This window comes from Papaver somniferum, chromosome 9 (assembly GCF_003573695.1).
Source record: "Papaver somniferum cultivar HN1 chromosome 9, ASM357369v1, whole genome shotgun sequence".
NCBI classification, from domain to species: domain Eukaryota; kingdom Viridiplantae; phylum Streptophyta; class Magnoliopsida; order Ranunculales; family Papaveraceae; genus Papaver; species Papaver somniferum.
In genome coordinates this window covers 8,378,082-8,390,000 of record NC_039366.1, presented here as the reverse complement: position 1 = coordinate 8,390,000, position 11,919 = coordinate 8,378,082, and the positions used below count along the sequence as shown (strand labels likewise).

Here is an 11,919-nt window from a genome sequence, read left to right as displayed (position 1 = left end):
GAAAATGCTCACATTCCTTGGAGATTACGCGAGTTAATTTTCCAAATCAGAGTTAAAGTAAGGAAAGTTACAGAAATTAAGTTTAATTTCAACAAAAGAGATGGGAATGTTGTAGCCCACACTCTAGCTAAGTATGCTTTATCCCACAAGTCTAACATGTGGTGGTTCTCCTCCAATCCCCTGTCGTATCTCGTCTTGTATTCAAGACGATATTCCTATCCTTTAGTTCTTAGTTTTCTGTTTTGTTTTTCTTATAGAAAAAAAATAAATAAATAAAAAAATTCCAGTACCGGTAGAAATTGGTCTTCTTTTCCACTGATGTCAGATGGAATGCCCATCAAAAGCCAAGTAATTTCCACAAGTTTAAGAGAAATTAAGAAGAAATTACGTGTTGTTTTCTGAACTACTACGGTTAGAAAGCTTAGCTACTACTAGTTAATGAACATATGTCGCCGGCCGTTTGTAAACATTTCAGAGGCACTAACAAAACTAAAAGTACACGGTCCATGCACATGGGTCAGTGCAACAATGGGTTTTTTCTTTGATACTATTAGACCACTCGAATATCCAGTGAAACCAAGGACACATGTCCAAGACCATTTTGAATTTCAAGAGTACAAAATTGGCGGGAAAATCTTAAGGGTAAAATCGTCAGAACGTCACGGGTGGTGGTAAACATTTTGACTTTGACTAGTCTCTTACTTACTTTTACTCTTTCTCTCGCTCACTGATTCTTCTTTTGGGGTTTTCTCTCTTTCACTGATTCTTCTTTCTCTCACACTGATTCCTTCTTTTGTTCCGGTTTCTACAGAAGAGAGATAGATTGATTGAGTTGATGCTGCAAAAGATCAAAAGATAGAGTTTGAAATCTGAGGTGATTAATGCTCATCTTATACTTATTTACCTCATTTTCAACATCTTTCTCCCAAACAAATTTCAGATCTAATGATTCATCTTCGTTTCACTTCATTTCACAGTGTTATATATGGTGAAATCTGCTGCTGCTGCTGAAAATCAAAATCATGGCATAGCAAACACCAGATCCAGCTACTTTGGATTATGGTGATTACTGTTATTCTTCAAATCTTTGTTTTTCACTATTTTGCTTCATTTTCTGTACTCTCCTTCTTAATAAAAGTTTAATACGTTGTTGTTCTAGGTTATTATTATACTTACTAGTTTCCACATGTTGATTCCTTCATTTTCTCAAGTCATGCTTCTCTCATCTTTGTTATGTTTATTTTTTGTTTAAAAACATATACAATATGGCCTCTGTTAGGTATTAGATCTGGTTCCTTATCTTTTTCTTATGGGAGTATAAGAGTGAATGGTAAAGAATTTGATTAACATGTGTCCTGTACAGTTATTTGCTTACTTTTGCCTGATTTGAACTAATTTCTTAGACGATTTCACATGCTATTAGGTCTTAAGATTGTACATATGAAACCCCCAAAGTAATTGATTTAATTTGTTAAATGACTACTTGTGCTTCATGTTATATCGCAAATTTCAATTTCCCACCATGTTGGTACTGTTGATAGTCTGATGTCGTGCTTGTCATGGCTCTTTGTTTTTCATTTCTTGTTTAATGGTTCAGATTTGTTGTGTCTTAGAGCTATACCTACCATCTCTCTCTCTCTCTATGTATAGACAAGTATAGGGATGAATAATACAACAATTTACATGTTACTACTTGCCTCATTTACTTAGGCTCATCTTTAATGTCTGTCATATCATCCAATATGCATTGAACTTTCCTTATGTTTGCTCGCAGAAGGCACTCCCGTCAATTTCGGATCCCTTATGTATTGACATTCTTCATTTACTACAAGGAAAATCCAGGCCACCGCTCAGTTCCGTGGACTGAGCGGCTGCTAAGTCAAAGCCAAGCCAACGCTCAGTTCTGTGAACTGAGCGGACGCCAAAGGCAGACCCCTCAGTTCCGTGAACTGTAAGGCTGCTAAGGCAAAGGCAGGCAACCGTTTAGTTCCGTGAACTGAAAGGTTGCAAAGGCAGGCACCACTCGGTTCCGTGAACTGAGAGGCTGGAAAGATGTGTGCTAAATGAAGAATGTCTGACTAACCAGAGCAGCTTCGGAATATATACTATGTAAGCTTCTCAATCTTTCTCTCCTCTATAACCAAAATTTGGGTTTTCTCTTCTTAATTCTTCACTAAACTGTCTGCTTCCGCGGTATCTCACAGATGCTTCTTCTTATCTTTGTTTTTACAGAAGTGATAGAGTTCATGCTGCAAAAGAATAGCAAACCCTTGCTGTGTCAATCGAATTTGAGGTGATTACTGCTAAACGTATTCTTATTAATGTCATTCTCTTGCTCTTTCTACCAGCTAATCTCAGATCTGATCATTTTTTATTTTATTTTTAACTTCACAGGGTTTCTTCAAAATAAGTCTCTGGAATAGCAATCTCTAGCTCCAGCTAGTTTGAAGTTTGAGGTGATTGCTTTGCTAATCTTACCCTTTTGTCTCTTCAAATCTTTGTTTGTTTGTATATGTTGTGCTTCGTTTCATAAAAATGTAATAGGTTCTTGTTATTATTTTACTCTAGTATGCGCATGTTGATCCCTTCATTTACTCATGTCATGCTATAGTTTCCATGCCTCTCTCATCTATGTTGTTGTGTTCATGACCTTAGCTATTAGATCTGTTTCGTTTTTTTTATTTATTCTTTTTCTTAACAAGCACATATTAATGTGTGTCTTGTAGAGAATTTACTTTTATTGATTTGCACTCATTTGCAAGACAACATCACATGTTATTAGGTCTATAGATTGGACTTATGAACCCACAAAGTAATCTGCTCAAGTTGTTAAAAATGACTTGAGCTTGATGTTATCTTAAATTTCAATTTTCCGCCATGTTGGTATTGTTGATACTTGATACTCTGATGCCGTGCTTGTCATGGATCTTTGTATTTCTTTCCTTGTTTAATGGTCCCGATTTATTGTATCTTAGGGATGAATAAACATGTTTACTGTGGAGTACTTGCCTCCTTTTTGCTGCTTTCCACTGGTTTACTTAGTCTGATCTTTAATATCTGTCATGCCATCCAATATTGTGTATTGAACTTTCCATATGTGTGCTCGCAGAAGGCACTCCCGTCAGTTTCAGTTTCCTTGAGTATTGACATTCTTCATTTACCACAAGGCAAATCCAGGCCACCGCGTAGTTCCGTGAACTGAGCGGCTGCCAAGGCAAAGCCAAGCCAACGTTCAGTTCCGTGAACTGAGCGGACGCCAAATGCAGACCCCTCAGTTCCGTGAACTGTGAGGCTGCTAAGGCAAAGGCAGGCAACTGTTTAGTCCCGTGAACTGAAAGGTCACAAAGGCAGGCATCAATCGGTTCCGTGAACTGAAAGAGGCTGGAAAGATGTGTGGTAAATGAAGAACGTCTCACCAACCAAATCAGCTTCGGAATATATTATATACTATGTAATTCAACTGCAACTATCGGAACACAGCTTAGTGAGCTTCTTTTTCTCTCCTCTATAATCAATATTTGGGTTTTCGCTTCTCATTTCATCATATTGTCTTTCTTTCTCGCTGTCTCGCCGATTCTTCTACTCATTCAGGTCTATCAGTCTTATTCATGGTTTCCGCCATTTTTCTGGTTAGAGTTTGGAGTCATGCATATAACTGTCATCTGGCGTAGATTTTTTTTTGCAAATAAAAAAGTAATCATCTGTATTTAACTCTATACAAGGTCAAAAGGTAAACATTCTCAACTCTAACTCAATGTTTTCATTGTTATGCATAAATTGTTTCTAACTTGAGCGTCGGAGTATATTTTTTGTTTTTTGCAGGTGTTGCCTTTTTATGCTGGTGCCTCGCGGGGAATTTTATTTGTTTGGCTTCTGATCAGTTTGCTTTTACGGGATGTCTGGATTAGAATAGGTGGCAACTCTTTACCAAATTTCAAATAAAAAAGTATATATATCCAACTCTTGCGTAAAATTCATTCTGAGTTAAGCTTCAGAATATCTTATTCTGTTTTTGCAGGTCTTGCCTGCTTTTTCAGATGCCACTCATTAGGGAGGATTGCTTAATGTGGGATGCCGGTGGCTGGTAGAGAGTGCTTGCCTGGTTGTTGTCAGGGTATGTTCAGACCAAAGCAGCTGATGTTTAGCTTTTATTTTGTTTCTTTACTAGACTATTAGATGTAGAAATGTGGGCATCCAGTAATGGTGAACTGATAACCAAATTTGTAGGAGTGCACTAGAAGTTCTATGGTACACAGTGGCTTGCCTTGGCTTCCTTGACCTTGTATTTGAGATTAAGAGGCCTGTTGGCGAGTGGGTAGGGAGGGTGACCTTTTATCTAATTCCATTTTATTAGCCTTTTTATGCATGTTATTGAAACATTCGTTCATGAACTATGCTGTGATCTGTGTTGCAGAGATACATGGATTTAGGAATCTGGGCCATCAGTAGATTAAGTTGAATAAGCAGGACAAGTTCCCAATATTCATGTAAAACATGTTACGAACTGTTGGTCATAAGATTCTAGTAAGAACAAAAGCCACCCACGGTGCACTTGACTTTCGGATTTTTATTAAGGCACTTCACCCTTTGTTGTTACGAGAATGGTGGTACAATCTAACTGGGTTGGCAATAATACTCATGGAACTTGGTCATGTTCTTTCAAATCATGAGCACCCGTAGAATGATGATATGAAGGTTACCTGGTTTTTGTAACCGTCTCCTATTTGATATGCCAGCTTAATTTTACTGCAACTAAGAAAAGTTCTATTTTTTTTTTCTTTCTTATTTAAACAATTAAATTGAGTTCAGTGTAAAGCCGCCAAAAGCACAGACGGTTAATGCGTCTGTGACTTTTTTTCTTTATCACAATACGAATGGTTAGTCTTATAGACTTATAGTGGCTCTTTGTTTCAAATGCTACAACACTGAAAAGGTGGACATTCGCTATAATCCCTTCAATTTTAAGGTAAAAGAACCCTTACCCCATTAGGCATTGTTAAGCCTCACTTACCGTATATCTTCACCAGGCCTGTTATGAATGGTGCATTCTGAGCTTGACACCCCAACAACTGAGTTTAGATGCCAGGGGTGTTGTTTTGAAGCCAAAATTAGATCTGTTGGCCTAATAATAGAATATTGCATGGAAATGATGAAGTTTAATTGAGAAATCTACACTGCCCAAGCTTCTCCTCAGAATCCACCAGCAAGTGCTTGGAAGCAATCAAAACTTCTCAAAACATAATTTTGCTTTAACCCCCCCCCACCCCCGTTAATTTTTATGTTTAGGAATAATCTAATCTTTTCCTTGACATTCATTCTCATGGAGAAAGATCTGTCTTCAACTGTTTTCAGTTTTCGTAGTTTCTGTTGCATATTAGTAATCGTCTTTTCAGTCTTCTCTATTTCATTCCTCTACTAATCTCAGCACCACTCAACAATAGAAATCATTAATCCAAAAATCTAGTCATAACTTCAAAAACCATAAGAAGCACATTTACAATGGACATGACATTCTAAGAATTTCGCCTTTTATTCAGAGTGAATAAAGTCCAGGCTTTTCAGTCACTGGTAAGAAAATGAAGAGTTGCTACTGCACATTAGAATCAAGAGTTGCTATTGTGCTTCCCTCATTACGGCACTTACAAACAACAAGGAGGCGCCACTGTACTTACAAATAGAGGAGGAAGTACTAGGAGCAAAAGAAGTAATTCCATATAGCCACAATGCATGTAACAAAATAAATTCAAAATAAAACTTATTCCATTCAAAACAATGCATTAGGATGTAATCAAACCAACATACCAATGCATCATGAAAATGATGCTTAGAAAATATTAATACTTAACAGTCTCAATAATAAACTACCAAACACCAAACTCACTTGCTAAAACCATGCAGTTTAGAAATGCACCTCAATTATTCAACTCTATAAGAAGTACTAACCAAATAAGTTATTCCCTGTCGATTCAGTTGTCCGAAAGAAAGATCCTTCTAATCAGCTTCCGGTTGAATGCTGGATGAGTTACTTCTTATCTGGTTCTAATGTAGCACAAAACAGGGATAACAGGGATAGGTTTAAGTTTCGTCAGAAACTTAATAGAAAACTGATTCTAGGATCAAGATTCTAAGACAAAAGATTGATAAACAAACTTGATAATACTATTGATAATAAGATGTGTCTTGTAAACAAGAGTTCCAGCCTTTATATAGACTTACATGAACTGATTAAAGGAAAGAGTTTGACGAAAACTAGAAAAGGAAATACTTGCGAAGCAAACTAACTTAAACTGACGTAATGGATCAACAGTCATAATTGATCCAAAAGCATGAGGTCAACTGTTACAGTTGATACAGAAGAAAGGGATCAACAATCATTATTGATATAAAGAAAGATGTACTACATCAGTCCCCCTTCTTGAAAGAAACTCGCCCTCGAGTTAAAGTATAGAAAGAACTTCATTCTCTCCATGGAATTTGAATATTTCTTGCACATTGAAGATATTAGAGATGTTCCAAGTCGATGGAAGACCAATAACATAAGCATTGTCACTGATTTTCTTCAAAATCTTGAATGGTCCATATTTCTTCATCTTGGTCTTGTTATAAGTACCACTAGGAAATCTTTCTTTTCTGAGACGAATCATAACCAATTCTCCTTCACCAAAAGTTTTAAGTCTTCTATGCTGATTGGCATCGTCCTTGTACTTGTTGTTAGAATCTGCAAGCTTTGACTGTACCTCTTGATGTATGAGTGAAGCTTTCTCAACAAAGTTATCTGCCTTAGCATTTGATTTACACAGCTTGGGAAGTACTAACAAATCTAAAATATGATTAGGAACCTTAGAATAAACAATCTGAAAAGGTGTCTTACCTGTAGATCGATTAACTGAAGTGTTATAAGCAAATTCCATATGTGAAAGGAGATTATCCCATTGCTTCTCTTTTCCTCCAATAACCTTGGCTCTAATCAGATTTCCTAAAGATCGATTGACCACTTCAGTTTGTCCATCTGTTTGAGGGTGAGCAGTTGTACTAAATTGAAGTTTAGTACCCAAACGCATCCATAAAGACTTCCAAAAGTAGCTCAAAAATTTAGTGTCTCGATCAGAAGTAATTATTTTGGGAATTCCATGCAAACGTACTACTTCTTTGAAAAATAAATAGGCAACATTGGATGCATCAGTTGTTTTCTTACATGCTATGAAGTGAGCCATCTTTGAGTAACGATCAACAACTACCATAATAGAATCATTCCCCCTCACAGTACGTGGTAAACCAAGCACGAAATCCATGCTAATATCCACCCAAGGAGCTTCAGGAATTGGTAGAGGAGTATACAAGCCAGTGTTTTGAATATTACCTTTAGACTGTTGACAAACCATGCATTTTTGTACGTACTTTTGAACATCTCTTTTAATAGAAGGCCAAAAATAACGTTCTTCAACCAAAGCTATTGTTTTATCACGTCCAAAATGTCCACCAAGGCCACTGCCATGTAATTCTTGGATGAGATGAAGACGTAGGAACATTGTGGAATACATAAACGATTTCCTTTAAAGAGAAACCCTTCTTGAATGAGAAAATCATCAACACTTCCTGTTGAAGAACCACACTTGTCCCAAAGTTGCTTAAATTCTTTGTCTTCACTATATAAATCTTTTAAGAAATCAAAGGCTAAACTCTCATGTTTAAGAGTAACCAGAAGATGAGCTCTCCTACTCAAAGCATCAGCAACTTGATTAAGTTTCCCACTTTGATGTTTAATGGAAAAAGTATATTGGTTAATAGTAGATAACCATCTATCATGCATCCTATTGACCTTTGCTGAAGTTTTCAAAAACTTGAGAGCTTGATTATCAGTATTGACAACAAATTCACTGTGAATAAGATAAGGATGCCAATTCTTAAGAGCTTGAACAAGAGCAAATTAATTCCAACTCATAAGTAGACCACTTCTTCCTTGTATCTGAATTCTTTTCACTATAGTATGCAACTGGATGTCCTTCCTGAGATAACACAACACCAATGCCAACAACAGAAGCATCACAATGAATCTCAAAAGGTTTATCAAAATTTGGCATGGCAAGAACAGGTGCACTGCACAATTTTTCCTTAAGAAGATTAAAGCTCTTATCTGCTTCTTCAGTCCACTCAAAAGTATCACACTTCAAACAATCTGTCAAACCAGCTGCAATGGTACTAAAGTTTCTCACAAATCTTCTATAGAAAGAAGCTAACCCATGAAAACTTCTTACTTCACGAATAGATGTTGGAGTAGGCCAATCCACAATTGCCTTAACTTTAGAATCATCCACAGAAATACCAGTATCCGACACAACATATCCCAAGAAAGTAACCTTGTTTGTAAAGAAAGTGCACCTCTTTAGATTCACATACAAAACATTGTCCTGCAGTGCCTGAAAGACTTGAGATAAATGTGAAATATGATCTTCTTCATTGTTGCTAAAAATCAGTATGTCATCAAAATATACAATGACAAACTTTCCAAGAAAAGGTTGAAGGACTTGATTCATGAGGCGGATAAAAGTACTAGGAGCATTAGATAATCCAAAAGGCATGACTAACTACTCATATAAACCTTCTTTTTTTTTGAAAGCTGTTTTCCATTCATCACCTTCTCGAATACGTATTTGATGATATCCACTACGTAAATCAAGCTTTGTAAACACTTTAGCACCCGAAAGCATATCTATCATGTCATCAATTCTTGGTATGGGAAACCTATATGGTATAGTAACTCTGTTTAATGCTCTACAGTCTATACACATACGATGTCCACCATCCTTTTTGTCTACTAAAAAGGCTGGGCTAGCACAAGGACTTTTGCTAAGTCTTACCAAACCTTTTTGTAACAAATCATCAACTTGACCTTGTAAAATCTCATATTCTTTAGGACTTAACCTATAATGAGGTTGATTAGGAATATAAGTTCCAGGTATAAAGTCTATCTGATGTTGTAGATCTCTTAATAGAGGCAAAACATTGGGTAATTCATTAGGAAATAAGTCATTGAAAGAAGATAATAAAGGTTGTACCTTGTATGGAATGTCCACCATTGGTTTATCAGCTTCATGAGAACTCAAAGAATGATTTGGTTGTAAAGAATGAACAACAGTAGCAACTAGTGGATTTGTCTTCTTATCTGATGGTTCCTTGACTGAATTAGAAGATTGTAAAGGCCATAGAACTTTAGTAAACCCTTCATGAACAAAGGTATAAGTATTCTCATAGCAGTTATGAACAACACGAATATCATAATGCCATGGTCTTCCCAATAATAAATTTTCTGCAGTCATGTTAATAACATCACACAAAACATAATCTGAATACCCAGGGAAAGAAAACTTCACCAAACATTGATGATTAATTTGCTGAGTGGAAGAGATGTTTATCCATCCAACTAAATACGGTTTTGGATGAAGAGTAACAGGTAAACCAAGTTTCTCAACTAACTTTGCAGAAACATAGTTTTCCGTACTTCCACTGTCAATGATCATAGTGCAAAGCTTCTCTTCAATGAAACAATGAGATCTGAAAATATTATGTCTCTGAGTAGGACATGGTTCAGTGATTAAAACTGGTCGAATCATCCCAAGGAAATCTGCATCATAAGTCTCATGTTCTTGAAGATAAAATAATTCATCATCTCCTAATGCTTCTTCTTCTTGTGTTTCGTCCGAAGTTTCATTAATGTAAGCATGGAATTGCGACAATCACTAGAAGTATGGCCAGTTTGGTTGCACTTGTTATATTTATCTCCTCGAAATTTTGAATAAGGGTTAGAGGGTTTAGATAATGGTGGAAAATCTTGTTGAAACTGATTACCTTTAGTATTGCGAACAAAATTTCGTTGTGGAGGAGGCTGAGGTGGCTTAGCATATGAGATATGCATTGTAGGAGCAGGTTCTGAAGGAACAGAAGTAGGTTGTTGTTGCTGATATGGTTGGTTTGCACTTCTGTCATGTGGATCAACAAAGACAGTTGATCCCTGTGAGGATGGGTCAACAACGACTGTTGATCCCTTTTTAGCTTGGTAACCATAAAAATAATTATATGGTCTGGCAGTTTTAGAAAAGTGTTGATAACGAGCTTGACGTGGAGTTGCTTGTCTAGAGGTACTGAGTACACGCCTTTCAACTCTAATAGCTTTTTGGATGGCTTCAACCATTGTAAACACGGACTGCGTCAGTCCCTGTTGAATTAAATTATTCAAACCAGCTATAAAACGTGCAACTAATTGCTCTTCAGTTTCATTCAATTGGTTACGAGCAACTAAAGCATAGAACTCATCAACGTATTCTTCAACTAATATGGCCCCTTGTCGACAGTCCTGGAGCTTAATAAAAAGTTGTTGCATATAATCTCTAGGTAAGAATTTATCTCTTAATAATTGTCTCATTCTTTGCCATGTACGTGTAGGAGGTTTATAAGCATTACGTCGATCTTCACCGAGTTTTTCCCACCAAGCTGCAGCTCCACCTTTTAATTTATAAGCTACCAGTTTAACTTGAGAAGATTCAGGAACTTCCATGAAAGTGAAAAAGGAATCGACTTCATAAAACCAATCCAGCAAGTCTTCAATATGTAAACCACCATGAAAACTAGGTATATCAGCCTTCAACTTATATTCTGGTAAAGTTCCATAAGGATTCATACCAGATTTTAATCGTTTTTCATCAACCCATTGTTGCTCTTTGAGTTCTTCAGCTTTGTCATCTTCATCATAGTTGAGGGGTATGGTAATCTTTTTTTTGTTAACATAACCTTCCAAGGGTTCCTTGTGGTAAAGGGTATGGGAAATATTCTCAGGAATATTATCATTCTGAGTAAAAGAAGGTTTATCTTTTTTGGTTTCATCTTCTTCTTTTTCGCCAGAGCTTTGGTCCCCTTATGTATCATCGGTTAATTTAGGCATCACCAAGTCACCAAAACCAGCATGTTTCCATAATTTGTCTAAACAATCTCCATGCATAGCAAGTGCAGATTTTAGAGAATTTGTAGTTGAATCAAGCTTGGTAGCAAAATTGGTTTCTAAGGAACTAAAAGACGTTTCAATTTTGTTGCCGAGCTTGGTTTCAAGTGCTGCGCTGAGCTTGGTTTCAAGTGCTGTGACAATGGAATCAATTTCAGTTGGTGTTAACTTGTCTCCCATTGTAACGAAAGGTAGGTGGGTGAAAATTTAGGGTTTTGAGTTGTTGCGGAAGCTGTGGAAAGGATCTGTTTCTAGATAAAAATCTAAAAACTCTATATATGATACCAACTAGTATAGCACAGAACAGGGGTAACAGGGATAGGTTTAAGTTTCGTCAGAAACTTAATAGAAAACTGATTCTAGGATCAAGATTCTAAGACAAAAGATTGATAAACAAACTTGATAATAATATGATAATAAGATGTGTCTTGTAAACAAGAGTTCCAGTCTTTATATAGACTTACATGAACTGATTAAAGGAAAGAGTTTGACGAAAACTAGAAAAGGAAATACTTGCGAAGCAAACTAACTTAAACTGACGTAATGGATCAACAGTCATAGTTGATCCAAAAGCATGAGGTCAACTGTTACAGTTGATACAGAAGAAGGGGTCAACAATCATTAATGATACAGAGAAAGATGTACTACATCAGGTTCTTTGAAGGATATAAGGTTTTCGCAGAAAGATGTACATAGTCCACCATATTCCCAATCATTAACTGAGGAGGGAAGCTGTCTGGTAAAAACCGGCGGATCTACCTATTTTTTGTCAATTGTTTCGATTTTTGATCCACGGAAGTCCCCGAATTTGTATTTTGTTTTATGATCCCACATTATCTTGGGTTCGTTTAAAATTCCCGATCCATTTTCTTTTAGTCACCGTGGATCTTCTTTATTCAATACGATCGAGTGAAGTTTATGGTTTT

The 11,919-nt window shown here is 36.5% G+C and overlaps 1 protein-coding gene and 2 long non-coding RNA genes across 5 annotated transcripts; 2 read left to right on the top strand and 1 right to left on the bottom strand.

Annotated features, from left to right (window-relative positions):
• The first annotated feature begins 808 nt into the window (after positions 1 to 808).
• Positions 809 to 2,265, top strand: LOC113308150. The gene is made up of 4 exons (XR_003339531.1): positions 809 to 874; positions 978 to 1,062; positions 1,775 to 2,109; positions 2,233 to 2,265. It is a non-coding gene; the product is annotated as an uncharacterized LOC113308150 (long non-coding RNA).
• Positions 2,266 to 3,009: 744 nt separating this feature from the next.
• LOC113308149 lies at positions 3,010 to 4,752 on the top strand. 3 transcript variants are annotated; one of them, XR_003339529.1, is made up of 3 exons: positions 3,010 to 3,913; positions 4,019 to 4,114; positions 4,415 to 4,752. It is a non-coding gene; the product is annotated as an uncharacterized LOC113308149 (long non-coding RNA). The 3 variants fall into 3 exon arrangements; XR_003339530.1 differs by lacking the exon at positions 4,415 to 4,752 and adding an exon at positions 4,228 to 4,315; XR_003339528.1 differs by having other exon boundaries at positions 4,019 to 4,752.
• Positions 4,753 to 8,585: 3,833 nt separating this feature from the next.
• LOC113311300 lies at positions 8,586 to 11,173 on the bottom strand. The gene is made up of 3 exons (XM_026560138.1): positions 10,940 to 11,173; positions 9,847 to 10,798; positions 8,586 to 9,622 (listed from the first exon to the last, which is right to left on the bottom strand). Exons 1-3 carry the CDS (start codon positions 11,171 to 11,173, stop codon positions 8,586 to 8,588), a joined length of 2,223 nt encoding a protein of 740 aa, XP_026415923.1.
• Between the last annotated feature and the right edge of the window lie 746 nt (positions 11,174 to 11,919).